Source organism: Acomys russatus, chromosome 4 (genome assembly GCF_903995435.1).
Source record: "Acomys russatus chromosome 4, mAcoRus1.1, whole genome shotgun sequence".
NCBI classification, from domain to species: domain Eukaryota; kingdom Metazoa; phylum Chordata; class Mammalia; order Rodentia; family Muridae; genus Acomys; species Acomys russatus.
In genome coordinates, this window is record NC_067140.1 from 82,404,313 (window position 1) to 82,420,908 (window position 16,596).

Below are 16,596 nucleotides of genomic sequence, written 5' to 3' on the forward strand. Positions count from 1 at the left end.
TAGTTCATCTTCTGGCCTCTGAAGAGGCCAAGGAAATTTTCCCTTTCAAGGAATTCTACTGTTGGAGGGGGATAAATTCTTCACTGAGAGGATATATAAACAAGTTGGAAGATGCCTTTTGGAAATATACGTGTTCTTTTCAGTCTTATTTCCATTTAGTTTTTATTACATCACAACTATTGAAGTAATGGTTTTGTTTTTTACACTTAATCATGCCTTTGTTTTATTTTTAGTGACATTGATATGTCTAAACAAATCCTTAGCCCACATTGGAGCCTTGGGATCTATCATACTGTATAGTGTAAACTGTGATCCTAAATACGAATTTTCTCTTTCTTTTGGAATCAAATCTAGTACCACACTCACTCAGTAAATGCTCTTACCACCAAGCTATATCTCCAACCTTTAGAAAAGTAATTATAAATTATTTTTGTATAGAATTGTTTTTGCAAGTACAATTATATAATAACCTTATTATTTAATGTTCTATTTTTCATTGAACAACAAAAAAAAATATGTCCCTAAAGTTAATTGGTCATTAGGTGTCAGTCTCTTCCTTTGGTTAAATAAAATGACTTTACTACCAAGCACTCAGAATGGTGGGACATTTTTAAAGCACTCTCTCCATAGCATGCCCAGACTAGACAACATTCCAGCGTGGACAGGAGAGATGCACAGCCCTCCTTAGTGAAGGAGCTGTTGGCCTCCAATGGCCACTGGGAGAGAAGGAAAGTTAGAACAGTTTTTGTTGTTTGCCTGCTTTTTAAGGGTGTAGATCCTTACAGTAGGTTGAGGAGTCACCAGTGAAGGCCACACAGCCAAAAGTATATGGGCAGCACAGAATGGACTCGATGGGTTAACAACAAAAGAGATAACAAAGCTGAGTGCTTTGAGAAGAGCAGGGGAAAGGGATTAATATGATCAAAATACATTGTTTGAAATTCCCAAGGAACTAACAAAAGTGTAAAACCAAAATCCACTGTACATATTTACAGGAAACATTTCATTGTTCATTTGTCTCAGATTAGACGTGGTTATATTAGTGCTTGTTGGGTCGGTGTTGAGTACTTCAGCCTTTGTGTGCATCTCAGCTGTGTGACAAGCTCCGTGAGAGCTGCAGGCATGTGATGACTTACCCTAAGAAACAGTCCACTTCTTCATGCTGTGCCTGTCCACAGAGATGTCGATGTCTTTATTAGGGGTATTAATCCAGAAGATAAACTTTGTTTCGTTTACTTTCAGGGATATCCCAGAGAAGGAAGGAAATACCCTTTGCCACCACCCTCGGGAAGATACAGTTGGAATTAGGCTTTTGTAAAGCTTTCCCAAATCCTTTCTCCATTCTATACTTTTATACTATTTGTGGAAAGGTTTCTTTCTCAAGTAGTAGTTTTTAATAAAACTACAGTACTTTGTGTATTTCTTTTAACTGTGTGTATATTTCTACCGATCTGATCTCACTGTTTATGTTACTTTCCAGAGATGTGTTTTAACATAATACAGTGGTTCTGAATTTATTATTGCTTATAAACATATTTGATGAAATTAGGAGTCCTGGATTTTCCTTATGGTTAAATTCAAAACAGCTCTATGCTGATTTTAATGCACATGAATAATTAGGTATGGACATCTGAGCTGCATGTTCGGCAGACTAGAGTCTATGTGGCTCAACATTTCTTTGGAAACATTTCATTAAAGTACTTGTCTTACAGAAATTTGTGGACTTTATTAAAAAAAAATAAAGCTAAACTAAAAGCTCTGTCTTGGTGGTCTTTGATTTTTCTTTGGAAACATTTTATTGAAGTACTTGTCTCACAGAAGTTTGTGGACTTTAGTAAAACAAAAACAAAAACCTAAACTTTAAATAAAGCTCTGGTGTCTTGATGGTCTTTGATTATTTCAGCTGAAAGTCTTGACTTAGGATGCCTACTTTTGTAAGCCAACATTGATGGTTCCTACAGTCAGATGTCAAGAGCAAGTGAATTTTTTAAAGAGATGGTCACCATTCAACAGAAGCATTTATATTAGCATATTACTATTACATTTTGGGAATATTTACGTTTTATAAATTTCATAATTATTTCCTAGTTTTAAGGACTTTAAATCTCATGTTTGGGGATCACTTTAAAATTTCAAGTTGAAAATTTATAACTAAAGGAGATACACACACAGCAATAGAACTCAATTTGGGCGTGTTTCTTTTTCAGTTGAGCACACTTGAGTCTCTGCATGTTTGGAGTTCACACACGGTGTCTATATTTAATTACCAAAATAAACAGGACACTTTTCTATAAAGTTTGAGGCTTTTGAGTTTTTCTAGCCTAAGATTGTAAGGTAAGATTTCTCTTTGACCTTCTGACTTAGGCCATTTGTGCTTTAACACACAACTAAAGCACACTTGTTAATTTATGTGGGGAAAAATCCACCTTTAAATTCATAGGCATTTTGAAGCAGGTTCCTGTACAGCTGAAACAGGTTACCACCCTTCCTGTGTTCACTCCACTCCACGGTATAGTGCTGATTATTAAGCTTTTCTAGCCCTAAAGTACTGTGTCTTCCAAAGGGAACATGTATCTTACTGTATATAGTTTCCTGGTTCTCCTAACCCACACTAATGTTTTTTAATTCCCCCAACCCCTTGGTTTTGGTTTAGTTTTCAAATTCTGGTTTAGGCTGAAGGGTTCTGAAGAAGTCCCGACAAAGGGCCTAATGAAGGTACAGCTGACGTTAGGTTCCCTTTTGTGAGACAGGTGGGTGTGTTCCAAGTACATGGGCTCAGTTCCGGAACCCTTGGATCTTTCTTTTTCCCAGCTCTTACTGAGAGAATAGAGAAATGCCAATTTCAGATAACGTGCTGTTTAAAGCTTCCAAGTGGGATATTTAAAGCTGTAAACACCCCCTCGAGTTTTAGTGTTGCAGGCAACAGGGTAGTTTTGTTACTTGTATTCTGTTATATTAGCTTTGGGCACCTTTTTTTCATGGTCTTTCATTAAATTGTTTTACGTCAGTGCCTGAAAATTTTGCTAAGGCGACCTAGTAAGGAGAGAGCCACTTCCTTAGCTCTAGATCCCCAAAGGCGAGGTGTAAAAATACCAAAGCCTTCTGCAAATGCATATTAAGATTGCCGTTTAGCTTTCAAAGGCAAATAGGGTGTAATGACCAGTAGGCTAATTTTGTTGCAAAGACCTGGGACTATAATAGCTGGTGCCAGGCAGGAATCCTCCCACCTCTGGATAGAGGTCAGGTGCCCGGGAAGGCTTGGGGTGCACAGGAAGTCGCAGCTGAGGCTGAGCTGCTGAAAGTGCCTGGGAGCAGGCTGGCAGGGTCACGGACGGTGTGCTGCCCTTCATAGTCAAGGTTGTGCTGTGTCCTTACTGGCCTCCCTGTGGAGACAGGAAGCTGGTCCTGGGTCTGTGACTCCCCAAAACCCATGTAGCCCCACAGCGTCGAGGACTCAACAACCTGCCTAGGAACAGGCAAGCTGGAAATGAGTAAGGTGGGTGTGGGGACTCTGAGCTCTACGACGCTGGGAGGGTGGGTTGGGGATGGGGGGCGCATCATACCTCCATTGCCTGCATGCAGCACCGCAGTCTGCAGACTTAAAATTTACCCGGCAAAGCCTGGCGCGCGCCTTTAATCACAGCTCTGGAGGCAGAGAGAGGCAGGCGGGTGGATCCCTGTGAGTTCGAGGCCTACCTGAGCTACAGTGACCCCAGGACAGCCAAGGTAACACAAATCCTGTCTCGGGAAAAAAAAAAAAAAAAAAAAAAAAAAAATCAGGCAACTGCACACGCTGAACCTGTAAGAAAAATTAGAAACACGCCTTGCCCCGTGTTTATTTAAAATTCGAAGTCTTGACTAAATTTAGCTGCCTAGAAATCCAAAATCTAAACATTCTCTGGAGTCAGTTTGTCCCCACATTAAAGGCCACAGAGGGGCTTTACAACTCAACTTTATTTTCAAGTCTTCTGCCCATTCTGAAAGGGTCAGAAAACCAGGGTGCCACAAACTGTATTCTGTTTCTACCCAGGAAAAAGTTAAAGAACACTAACAAAGTAACAAGTAGTCCATTTTTTAACTATGCTTCCTGCACTCAGCATTAATTCCAACAGATGCCCTTGGCTGTTTTTCTATATCCTATTTGTGGAATTGGAGTAAAGACAACATGATTTGATTTGTATATATGAGATGGCACTAAAGCTATTCCCCACTGCAAAACTGCACTTTAAGATTATCGAGTATTAATGATTAATTTTTTATTAGAACTTACCTAAACAATTACTGAGGTTACAGATTAAAAATACAAAACAAAAAAACCAAGCTCCCCTCCCCAGCATTTCACTCCATTTCAGATAAACAGTCTAAAGCAAAACTAAACAAAACCAAAAACTCTGTCTTCCATCACCATTAAACTTATAAAAAGTAACTTGGAGATCACAGAGAAATCTTACTATAGAGAAGAGCCTAGTGACAAGTGCACGCAGTCCGCCAGTCTAGGTGTCTCTGAAATTTCTTCAGCTATTCACCAGTTCTCACTAGCAGTAAAAAGGCTGTTTATGCTTTATAAATGTATTAATTTTCTGTCTCACTAGACTTAAGGATGGCAATCACAGCGTTTTTTTTTTAAACCTAAAGTTAAATAATTAACATACAGAGGTCCACTGTGGCATTAAATGGCAGAGGAATATTATCTGCTTTGATTACTCTGAACTGGAATTTATATTGCTACCATATAATGCATTACCGTCTCATATACACAAATTTATATCTGAAAATCAAATATATGCACTTTTATATCATTGCGGTCCAAAAATTCATATTTAGAACCATTACTGCTTAGTGCAATTAACAAAGCAAGCCTATGGAAGGTGTTTGCAATTTACTGAACAGGACTGAGTCTCTGATTTGCTTTAAATGGAAAGTAAACAGCTACTAGGAAAATGGAATCTGAATGTATCTGTGTTGATTAACTGCTTGTTCTGACCTTTAGATTGTGGTTCTTAGCAAAGCCTTAAACAGGAGGACTGGGTTACACTCTTACCCTTGCATATACAAAACATCCTTCTTGTGTCCTTCAAAACTGCACACGCTCTCACACTTCAATTTACATCCTAATGAAGATTACACGGAAGTACCTGCAATCCCCGCTGTTACTGTCTGCAACTTTGATTCTGCATTTTAGTTTCCATTCTTCCACTGGAAAAGATGCTGGACCCTAAAATGTTTTGCAAAATGTCACATTTGCAGAGTTAGCGTTTCTGAAACTGGTTTTGCTATGGCCTCTGCTGAACTTTGAGAGGGCTTTGTTCCACCCAGCCTCTGCTGCAGCCCTCCCTCTTGGTTGTGGAGACACTTATCCCCCTCTTCAGTTAATGAGTTTCACCTAGTCTAGCCGTTTGTATTTTTATAAAAGATCTGTGAAGCACCAACTGCAAATGAAGGGAAAGGCTTTTGCTTTGCATTAATCAGAAAGTGGAATTCTATAGGAAAAGAACATTTCTTTTAGTGTTTCAGCAACCAAACCTCCTCCTGCTGTCAGGATGTGCTCAGTAAGTCTCTGGGTGTAGAACAGAAAGTCCTCTGCAGCAGTTACCTCAAGCTTGCTGTTTGTCTACTTACAAAACTGTTGAATGGAGAAAGATATGACTATAGCAAATATACTTTCAGAAAATGGTGAATGGAGAAAGATTGTTTCTTTCTGGCGACATTTTCAGTATAGTTTATTTAATTGAAAGGATTCTTTGTCTGGGAATAAGCTATCCAGGAAAAAAAAAGTGTTATAGGTTTATTTTCCTTAAAGAGTATCACTGGATGTCCATGGAACATAAAGCTATTGTTTTGTAACTGTTGCTCTGTTAAAAAAAAAAAATCATTGCATACGGTGGTGTGGATTTTTAAAACATTTTCTAGAGGTAATATAGTCGAAACTGATGGAAACAAAGCATTTTGAACCGCAGCACACCAGTAATAGCTTTACCAGCAAAATTAACACTGATTTCTGAAGTCAATCTACCAGTAATGCTAAAACTCAAACTGGGAGATTTTTTTTCTTTGTTTATCACGCCATCTTTAGACTAATATGTCTATTAATATTATATAAAATGCCTTTAAAGTTAAATGCCATCCTCAAACAATGCACAATGGTGGTTTGATAAAAGACTCTCTTTGCTCCATAGCCTTCCCCCCACCCCACTTCTTGCCTTGAAAGGAACTTGAGCTTATTTTTTAAAAAGAGGATTTACTTTATAAAATACATTCCTGAAAAAATGCAAGTTTGACTTCTATGTTCCTTTCTATGCAGTCAACTTTGAACTTTCCAGAAAAAAAATGTTCAAACCATGAAAAAAATTGGATGTTTCAGTCTCAAATTTGTTCCTCTAAAAACTCAAATTAAGAAGAGGTTTGGGGCCTCTGGTGGCCATCTGTTTGATTATTTGAAAGTATGTTTTGCCCATATTAGTTCTCTAACTTCCAGTAACTCTATAAGGTCACACTGTTCAGTCAGCTGTATTTTCCTCCAATATGACTATTTTCAATAATGAGTAAATGAGCTGTGTCGGCAAACTCTGCCAAAAGGAAAAAGAAAAACACCAACAATACTTAAGAAAAAGAAATAACCTCCTGACTTTTAGAAAAAAGTACTTAAGGTCTTTTAAAGTTATATTTAAATATCCATTTGAAATACTGGAAATATAAATTGGCATATTAAAGAGTAAATACATTTACTTATACAATAAACACCAACAAAATTGGTGTAACACCTATTAAGTTCTAAGTATGGTGGAAAAGCATAATTATCATACTTTTTCTTTATATCTTGATAACAATTCAATAAATCATCTTATTCCTCTTGACACGTTTTGAATTTGATTGATGATAATACTGGCAATTTTACTTGCCTGTTTTAGTACTTTGTCGAGGAGTTCAAATTCAGGCAAAAATACTTTAAAGAATAAATGCCATGTTTCTAGAAAGAACGGGCATGGTTATCAGTTGGTTTGGAAAGCCTAGGTTCTATATAAAAAGTATTCTATAACCCTTTAAAAAGATGAGCTGCATCTTGGAGCGGAGTGAGGGCTGTGCTCTCCTAGGGCAACCTACAATTACTCAGTTGCCTAACAATGAACAAAAATATTTTAAAATCAGCATTTAAATGTAAAAACGGTAACGATCCATATAATTAGGATTTCGATTTTTTTATTCCATTGCTCTATTTTGACCCAAAGGGCAGTTAATTCTTCGGCAATCGTGTTGCCGTGTATACGATCCACTTTGGGCTACAGTTCAATTTATTTTCAACCAAATCTTAACGAAATTGCACTTAGGGGAGGAGCTTTGCAAATTAATCTCCCCAAAATAAATTCCACTTCAGGGATTCGTCGTGAAAGCTGCTCGATTTATAGAGATACAAACACCAACAAAGTTTTTCCGACTTCTAAAACTCCCGGGAGCTTTGGTTAGCAACTTGGTGAGTGTGGATTCCGCCAGCTCTTCGCATAACTTAGGAACTTCTGAAGGAAGGGAAACCACCACCTCAAAGTGTGGTGTCACATTGTTCGGTCCCGGGGGGGGGGGGGCTGGGGCCGTCGCCTTCTCCCACCCCCAGCAAAGAGGTTCAGAGTAGCCTGACCCTCTCCACGACCCACTCCTCCTTATCTCCATGCACTAAAGGGGTCGGTTGGCCTTTGCACCCTTTCCCCGTCCGTTCTTGCGGTTCCGTGGCCGACCCTGCGGCGAGCTGCAGGCAGACCCTTCCCTCGCCGCCGCCGGGGCGCATCACCACGTCCTGCCATAGAGCAGGTTGGCGCCGAGCACGCCTCCGCCGTAGTCCCCGGTGGCCGCGTCCAGAGCCGCTAAACCGCCCCCGGGACCGTGCAGAGCGGGCGGGCTGGGCGACAGTTCCTCCAGCTCCGCGGCCGGCGTCGGGGCCTGCGGCTGCTGGCCGCCCTGGCCAGGCGTCGGGGTGCCCGCGCCGTTCTGGCACGGCTTGCCGTCCTTCACCAGCACGGGTACGGCCACGCGGCGCGGCGACGGCGGCGGCGGCGGAGGAGGAGGCGGCGGCGGGGGGCCCAGGCCACCCTCCTGCTGCAGCTGCTGCGCCGCCTTGTCCTTGGCCTGCCTCTTCATCTTGTAGCGATGGTTCTGGAACCAGATCTTGACCTGCGTGGGCGTCAGGTGGATCATGCTGGCCAGGTGCTCGCGCTCGGGTGCCGACAGGTACTTCTGTTGCTTGAAGCGCCGCTCCAGCTCGTAGACCTGCGCTTGCGAGAAGAGCACTCGGCGCTTCCTTCGCGGCGCGGCCGCGTGAAGCGGCGCCAGGGACTTGGCAGCATCCGCGATGCCGGTCAGCGAGCCCATGCCAGCCACGTTCACGCCCGCCGCCGACGGCCCCATGAACCTGGAGACTGGGGAGGGGGCCCAAGAAGGACGGCCGGTGAGCCTCGGGCCCTCGAGAACCGCTCCCGCCGCGGTCGCCACGCTCGCTTTAGGCGACGGCACGGGGCCCCCCGCCTGGGTCGCGGGACCCCGTGGGCTCCGCACCCCGCGCCCCGCTCCCTCCATGGACCCGGGGGCCCCCGCGAGCCCCAGGGGGCTCCCAAGAAATCCCGCGCGCCCCAGGGGGCTCCCAAGAAATCCCGCGCTTCCCAGGCCGCCCCGCGCGCCCCAGAGGGCTCCCCAAAAGTTCCGCGCGCCCCGCTCCCTTCATGGACCCGGGGGCTCCCAAGAACTCCTGCGCGCCCCAGGCCGGGACCCAGAACCCTTCAAGAGCCCTGGGCCGCGTCCCAGGACGACCCCCCGCGTCCCGGCTGTGGCGGGGAAAGCCCGCGCCACCAGCTCGCCCCCAGTCCCGCGCGTCGGGCCCCGCTCACTTGACGAGTAGCGCGGGTCCGTGTTGGCGCCGTACCAGCCGGTGGCCGCGGCAGCCGCGCCGCCCCGCATGCCGTCCGTGTAGGCGGGCAGCTCACCCACGTTGCCCAGGCCGCCGTTGCAGTAGCTGCCCATGGCGCTGTGCGGGAACTGCGAGACGCCGGGGGGCATGTGGTAGGTGGCGGCCGCCGCCGCCGCCGCCGCAGCAGCCGCCGCCGCCGCCGCCGCCGCGTTGTGTCCGGCCATGGCGTGGGGCGGCTGCATGCCCGCCACGGCCGCCGCCTGCGAGGAGGGGCCAGCCGGCGGCGCGCGGTAGGCGGCGGCGGCGGCCCCCAGGGGCGCCCCGAGGCCGGGAGGCGCGCCGTCCATGACGCCGCCGCCGAACTTCTTGTAGGTCTCTTCGATGGGGCTCAGGATGTCGGACACGGAGAAGGGCGTCGTGTGCTTGGGGCTCAACGACATGGCTCGGCGGGCGGCCGGGTAGGTAGGGGGGCCCCGGGCGGGCGCGGGCCGGACGCGGCGGCCGCTCCTCGCCGCCACCTCGGCCCGGCGGCAGCGCCAGTGGAGAGCTGTCCGCGGCACGCGGCGAGCCCCCCCCACCCCAGAGCTGCGGAGCCTCGAGTTTATTTTAGTCCAGCGCCAGGTTTACGACAGACTCGGGGGGCGGAGCAACATCCCCAACGAGCAAACAATGGTCATTGACATCTTTTTCTCTCACCCCCCCCCCTTCCCCATAACGGAGGTAAGAAAGGTAAAAAAAAAAAAAAAAGCCAGTTGGGTGTTTCTTGAAAAGATCACTCCCCTTTGCTATCTTCATCCTTCGCGGCGCGTCTATCTGGGTCACCTTAGCCATCGAGAAATAGAAAACTCCGAGGCCTGTGAAAGACCTCCTCCACACTTTTTTCATCTAGTCTGGGAGTTTTCCTAAAGTGACTTTGTAGCAAAGTTCAGTATAATGTGGAGGGTCGGGGGGAGGGGGGGGCACAACCAGCTGTTAAGTTTGGGAGAGGCTCACCTCCTTTCTAGCTACCAGCCCCTCACTGGCTCCATCATCTAAAGTGTGTGTGTGTGTGTGTGTGTGTGTGTGTGTGTGTGTGTGTGTGTGTGTTTAAGGCTCTTGGGTCCCACCATAAGAGCGCATAAAGAGCAGAGGTACAATGACCGTCCTCTGCCATTGTAGGGGCTCTCTAATTTATGCATCGTTAGATCCTTTAAAGCATCATTTTGTAGGCAACCTAACGGACACTTCCAAATTAGCTCAAAGTATCCAAATCCAAAGAAGAGAGACTGCACACACAGGGATACTGGCTAACAGACATGCTGACTTGTAAGTATGCTGCTCCTGCTCTCAGGGTGGATACTGAACAAGAGGAAAGTGTGTTTGCTAGAACGTTTCATATTTAATCTGCACCTTCATTACCGCTATCTTGTCTTTGGTCCTGTCCCAGAATCTGACTTACGATTTATTTTTCTGTTACTACCCTGAGAGAGAAGAAAGGAGAAGGAGAGGGAGAGAGGAGGAGGGGAAAAGGGAGGGAGGGAGAGAGAGAGAGAGAGAGAGAGAGAGAGAGAGAGAGAGAGAGAGAGAGAGAGTTAGAAATTTCAAGCATTTTTACTTCCTTGTAATGGATTTTCTTTTTGGTGGTGTTGGGAATATAAAAATTGATGTGGATGCAAAAAGCAGGTGAAAATGGCGGCTCCTCTTGAAAACTGTAAACCCATAAGCTGATTTTTAAAAATTGTCATCTCTTGGTTTACAAATGTTCCTGCATAACAAAGAACTTAGACTTTGCGAACTTACACGAAGTGCTGAACAAGGCAGAGGACAAAGAAGAACGCAAGCACAAGTAAAATTTGAAAACATGGGGATGTGAGAGAAACAAAGACACATTTTTAAAGTTTTACAGGAAACTGCAGTAAGAAGGAAGAAAGTTGTTTCTTAAGCAAGATTTTATTGTGTCTAAAAACAAAAGGGTAACTACTAAAGTTTAACCTGGCAGCTCATATCTTAAAGATCTGAACAGTTCAACCTTATCTTTTTCTTGCTTTCAGTCCTGTGGTTTGAATGTCTTTGTTGGTTTTGTCTTATTATTTTTTATTAGTATTGCTACAGTCTGACAGGACGCTTTTACAGGTCTTTCCTGAACTTGAGACACTTGAGCTAGGTCACCTGCACTGGAACTGCCTACTTAGAAATTTTTAAACCGATGGTAGACAAAGACGCCTTAGGGCAAAGGGCACTCAAATGCTGGGATCCTTTTACAATGTGGTTTTGACGTTTGTTTTACTTTAAATTGTATTTCTTATTACTTATTATTAAGCTTAAAATCAGCAGAAGGTAATCTTAAACTTTAACCAAAGATGAGGTAAGTAAGTATAGCCATAGTATCTGTGAATATGAAAGTCTCTTGACAACCAATATATTTTTCAAGTTTAGACACGTTTAAAAATGAAACCATTAGCATAAACTTCATGTTGATGAGTTGTCCAAACCAGAAAAGGTGGTGATAGTTTTTTTCAGATGACAGTTACTCTTTTTCAAGTTATACGTTTTATCTTGTGATGTTTTATTTGTAGGACTTCAATGTGGCAGTTTTACAAATGGTTATACTATATTTTGTGGTTCAGTTTATCAGTGTACTCACATCTGGAAGTTTCCCATCTTTAAATGAAATCAGACCAAACCAAACCAAACAAAACAGACTCTCTGCCAAAATTCACTTTCTGGCTTCTTGCAAACATCATAAGCCAAGTAGAATTTCTTTCCTGGACATGAAATATTCTGAAAGAAAAAAAAAGTCTTAAGATCTTGAACATCTTCTTTATCAGTTACTTGTGTCTTACCTCAGATAGTTCATACCCTTAAAACATAAGTGCTGTTTGGATGTGTGCAGATGAGTTTGGTAATAGACTGGGGAAATGCATACCTGTGTATCCAAAGAGAAAACAGTTTGATACTCTGTTGAAGATTTCCATCAAACTTACTTCATCCAGTTACTTTCTTTTCAAATTGTGAATGGAAGTTTATAGTTAGTAGGTTGTTAAATACTCTTGGCCATATGTCACATAAAATGTATTTCTCAGGGGAATTCTTTCTTGTGATTCCTGTCCTCATGTTGGCCCTCAGGGGAAAGCGGGGAGTGGGGGGGGTGGGGGGGGCGGGGGAGGAGAGGAGAGGAGAGAGAGAGAGAGAGAGAGAGAGAGAGAGAGAGAGAGGGCTCTCAAAGGGAATACAGTAGTGAAAAGAGATGGGTCTCCCTCTCCTACTCTCGCCTCCTTTCCAGCTCCCTCTCCTCACAACACTTGACATTGTTATTCTGCAAGGATTGGTTCTACATCTTGAAGCACATTACTACTTTACACACAGGGACAGAATGTATTTGGGTTTTAATGCTTTGACTTTTCCCCCATAGTTCAGACTTTTTGTAGTTTCACACATCACAGAACAGTGAAAACTTACTAAGGTAGCCTATAGCAGATAAAGAAAAACTTGCTAGACAAAAAGATTCAATAGATTCTTTTTTTTTTTTTTAATAAAAAATTGACATTTATTGAAAATCCCTGATATGTTAGTTACTCTTAGAAACAAAAACCTTGGCAAGGGACTAAACTGAACTAAAATCAGAAGAGCCTTCCCTGCAATTGGTATTTACTGTTGTCATTCAGCTCAGCCCAGAGGGGCCTGGGAAGAGGGAGAAGCCTTGTGACAGACCCCCTTTGAAGCAGAGTTCCAGGCACAGCCAAGAGGGAGATTTTGTCTTTCTGTGGGGGCACATAGATTGTCAATGGCTCCTGAATTTCCACATCAAGGTGTATACTGTTCTTGAAAATATTACTCTCTACTGGATTATAATAAGTGCTGCTTAGAAATGAGACACTTGCTAAACTTGTAGCTAAAGGCAGTTGTAAACTTACTTGATTAGTGAAATTGTCATGTTGGAGAAGGAGCTGTAATATCACAGTTTATACGATCTTTTTCCCTTGGAAAGGAACAAGGAATCATGTCAATAGCACTAGTTTTGTTCAGTCAAATTTGAAAGTATAAAAAAAAATGCCAAGGAGACAAATGAAGTTTACTTTAAATTTTGGCTAATTTTATCAATTTCTGGAATTTAGTTTCCATTTTTGTTTTTAGTTTTCCTAAGTGCTTTTAATCTTAATTATTTAAATTACCTTACATTTCTTTTGTCAATTTTACTTCTGTATTTATGGCTTTCTCTGTTACACAGCACTACTTTCATATTTTCTTTTTGAAATGCAAAGTCCATGTGATTTAACTACTGACGGAAAGTCTCTGGACTGAATCTTTGCTAAGATTCCGATATGTTTAGATGGAACACTGCTTCCTGCTTTCTCACCGATGGTGAGAAAGCCTAACCAATGAATTTGTTTTAAATCAATACAACTATCAGCGCAGCATGAGAACAAATGGTAAATATCAGCAATATTACTTTGGCTAAATCATAATAATGAATTTCTAATATGATTCCCCCAAAACAAAAACAAAGAAACAAAACAAACCCTCCACAAACAAATAATATAAAACAACCCACACCAAACAATGCACTTCTTTTAATATTACAGGAAAGCTGGAATATTAGTTTTTAACTTGCAGCAGAAAATACCATGGTATGTATAACAAGAATCGAAAATACATCTACTACATTACAGTTCTCTTACTTTAGGGATATAAACTTGAACTTGATATTTACATTTTTCTATAGTTTAAAAAATAATGTTTTAAAGTTATATATGCTATAGGAAAACTAACAGTATTAAAATATACTTTTTGTTTCTGAATAACAAGATAACTTGCACATCTTGCTACCATGGAAAGTTTAAAACTCTGTTATTTCCATGTGTTTCTTTCAGGTTTTAAAATGTCATTAAATGACTGTTATAAAAAAAGAATACTTTCAAATTTAAGAAAAAAATGTTTCTATTATTTTGTGCAGGGACAACATTCTAAATGCTCTGCCTCTATACATTCTTAATAGGGATGGCTACACATATACCCTCACGTATACACATATGCCTTCATATGCAGGCAATTTTCCCAATCTAAGTTAGCTCAACGATTGTAATGCAAATTATATTAACATTGTATCACCTTAGCTTTACAAGTTAGCATGCAATGATGAAAGGTGTCCTTTTTACCTCTGATCTGGTGGTTGGGATATTTGTTGCCATCACTTACTTGATTATTAAATTATTATATTGTTATTAAAGTTGTACTATGTCACTTTGGAAGAAGTATCTAGAACAATATTATGATTAGAGAATAATTTCTCCAATTTTTCTTCTATTTTGCTAATGTTGAGGTGTTATTTCGCAGCTGTTTATGTATTTCTTTTTTTAAATTTTTTTAATTAATTTATTCTTGTTACATCTCAATGTTCTGTTTATGTATTTCAGACTGAATTTTAGATTGATAATTGTGCTTACAAGAAAATGTCTACCTCATAAAACAGTTTGGCTAAATTTCAAGCAATTTAATTATTAGCTCAATAATATGCATTAAAAACCCTGATACAAAGCAGTTTAGTTATTCATTGTGAGTACCGCCAGGAAAACCTGACAGTTGCCTCATAAGATCCCAAAAATAAATAAAGCCACGTTGGATGTTGTGACGTTTGTAATCTTAAGTCTCTGAGGCACAAGAATTGTGAGTTCAAGGCTCGCCTGTGTGTCATAGTGAGTGTGAAGCCAACTTGGGCTACAGGAGGAGACCCTGTCAATAAATAAGCAAACAAATAGAGAGCAGGGGAGTTTTTAATGCTGTTTTAATTCTGCTGAGGATCAACCCAAGGCCAAGTGGTATAAACTACAACCTCAATAGAACGTCAGAGTATCAAATCACGAAGTGTTTGTCAGATGGACTTGAAAATTATTGCTCTAAAATACCTAGCTGTGAAGCAAATTAAGAATGAGATCTGACCTTTTATCAGAGCTAATGTTTAGAAAGAGAAATTTGCAATATAGGAAGTAACATAGCAATAATATAGGAAAGGTTTGTTTTTTTGTTTTTTGTTTTTTCTTTTAGGAAATAAAGGACTTTCACAAAAGCACGGGGCATTGTAATTTAGTCTAAAATACAACTCCAAAGAAATAAGATCTGCTTGAGAAATCCCATACTAGTTACATGAAAGCAACTTATTGTCGGTATGCAGAATGTTAAGAATTATAATAATCTCTAATAAAGGCAAAGTGGCAAATTAGCTTTTCCATAATGAAAATCCTATCTATGCAGAGTCCGTTTTAACAACAACAATAATTCAACAATAAAGAATGGTGAGCCTCAAGAGGTGAAGACAAATTCTGAAGTAATGATGAAATTTTTAAAAATCTAATTGATACTTTTATAAAGTTAACTTTTACACACTATAAACAAATGTTGATATACAAAGGATATAATTATATATATTTGCTTATTTATATATTTATATATGCTGAAAGGTCTGAAGTTTTGTTTTTATATAAACAGTCTGATAGGTATATATTCTAGAGTGGCTCCCCTTAGATACAATATTTCTTTAGGATAATCAGTGATAATGCTACATGACTGAGCTGCTGTTGGCAGACTGCCTTGACATAGCTTTTACTAATGATTTGGAGAGATTAAAAAGACAGTGGAAATGGTGGTCTAGAAATTTCTTTCTAATGACACTGAAGGATGGAAGGGAAACCCAGGGCTTCCAGTGCCCTCTGAAATCATCTCAGGTTCAGCAGAGACAAGTGTCATCCTTAAATGCCCTGTTGTGAAAAAGAAAAGTGACATAGATTACTTGAGCATAGTTCTTTAATGACACTAAATTCAGTTTGTGGATTGAAGTCAGCCTATATGGCGTCCTTTTTTTTTTTTTTTTTTTTTCCCCTCTCTCTCTCTCTTCGGTTTTTGAGACAGGGTTTCTTTGTGTAACAGTCCTGGCTGTCCTGGACTTGCTTTGTAGACCAGACTGGCCTTGAACTCACAGCGATCAGCCTGCCTCTGCCTCCCGAGTGCTGGGATTAAAGGTGTGCAGCACCATGCCTGGCCCAGCCTATGCTTCTTAGTGAGACCTTATCTTTAAAAAAAGAAAAAAAAAAAAAATAAAGAAAAGCTAATCACACACTATATTTACCTTTCCTTATTTAGATTGCATCATTTGTTTATGTTTAAGCCAGTTGTGTCTCTCACATAGATAGATATTTTGACAGCCAGGAGGAATTGCAGTTTATTTATTTTCTGATTTGCATAAATAGAAGGCAGTTTATCAAGAACTCAAAAATAAGAACCTTATTAAAGAATAGGAAGAAAAGCATATATAACCACACAGACTACAAGCCTCATAAGTTTGTCAGCTTCTCAGAACATGTCCTACTTAGAAGGAGGAAGTAAGTTAAAATTCTAAGTGTCATTAACACATATTAATGTCTTGTAACATATTCAGTGCTGTCATGGGTTTTCTGTGTTTATCTAATTTAACTGATACATAGAACTTACAAGTATTAAGTAAATATTCTGAACAGAAGAGGGAAGGAGAGCTCAGCAAATGCACATCACTTTCTTGTAAGTGTACAAGGGTGATGGGTCAAGAGTGATGGGTCAAAGGTGATGGGTCAAGATTTATGCTATCTTAGAGACTACTTTTATATTACCTGATGACCTTGATGGCTACAAAGACAAATATTTTAATTATTACAAATACACTTAATTAATACCCATGTGGAAATTTGTATCCAGATGAA

The 16,596-nt window shown here is 41.4% G+C and overlaps 2 protein-coding genes across 3 annotated transcripts in view; one reads left to right on the forward strand and one right to left on the reverse strand.

Moving 5' to 3' along the window:
• Nucleotides 1-1,753, forward strand: part of Xrn2 (5'-3' exoribonuclease 2) — a 75,000-nt gene extending 73,247 nt beyond the window's left edge. The window contains exon 30 of one of the 2 annotated variants that reach the window (XM_051144782.1): nt 1,243-1,751. In XM_051144782.1, coding sequence (XP_051000739.1) covers nt 1,243-1,308 — 66 coding nt within the window. In that variant the 3' untranslated portion in view covers nt 1,309-1,751. Of the gene's footprint in view, nt 1-1,242 lie in introns of both variants that reach the window. The other variant, XM_051144783.1, reaches the window with a different exon arrangement.
• A 6,023-nt stretch (nt 1,754-7,776) lies between these two features.
• Nkx2-4 (NK2 homeobox 4) lies at nt 7,777-9,333 on the reverse strand. The gene is made up of 2 exons (XM_051145073.1): nt 8,871-9,333; nt 7,777-8,405 (listed from the first exon to the last, which is right to left on the reverse strand). The coding sequence occupies exons 1-2, from the start codon at nt 9,328-9,330 to the stop codon at nt 7,777-7,779; spliced, it is 1,089 nt and encodes a 362-aa protein (XP_051001030.1). The 5' UTR covers nt 9,331-9,333.
• Nucleotides 9,334-16,596: the final 7,263 nt, after the last annotated feature.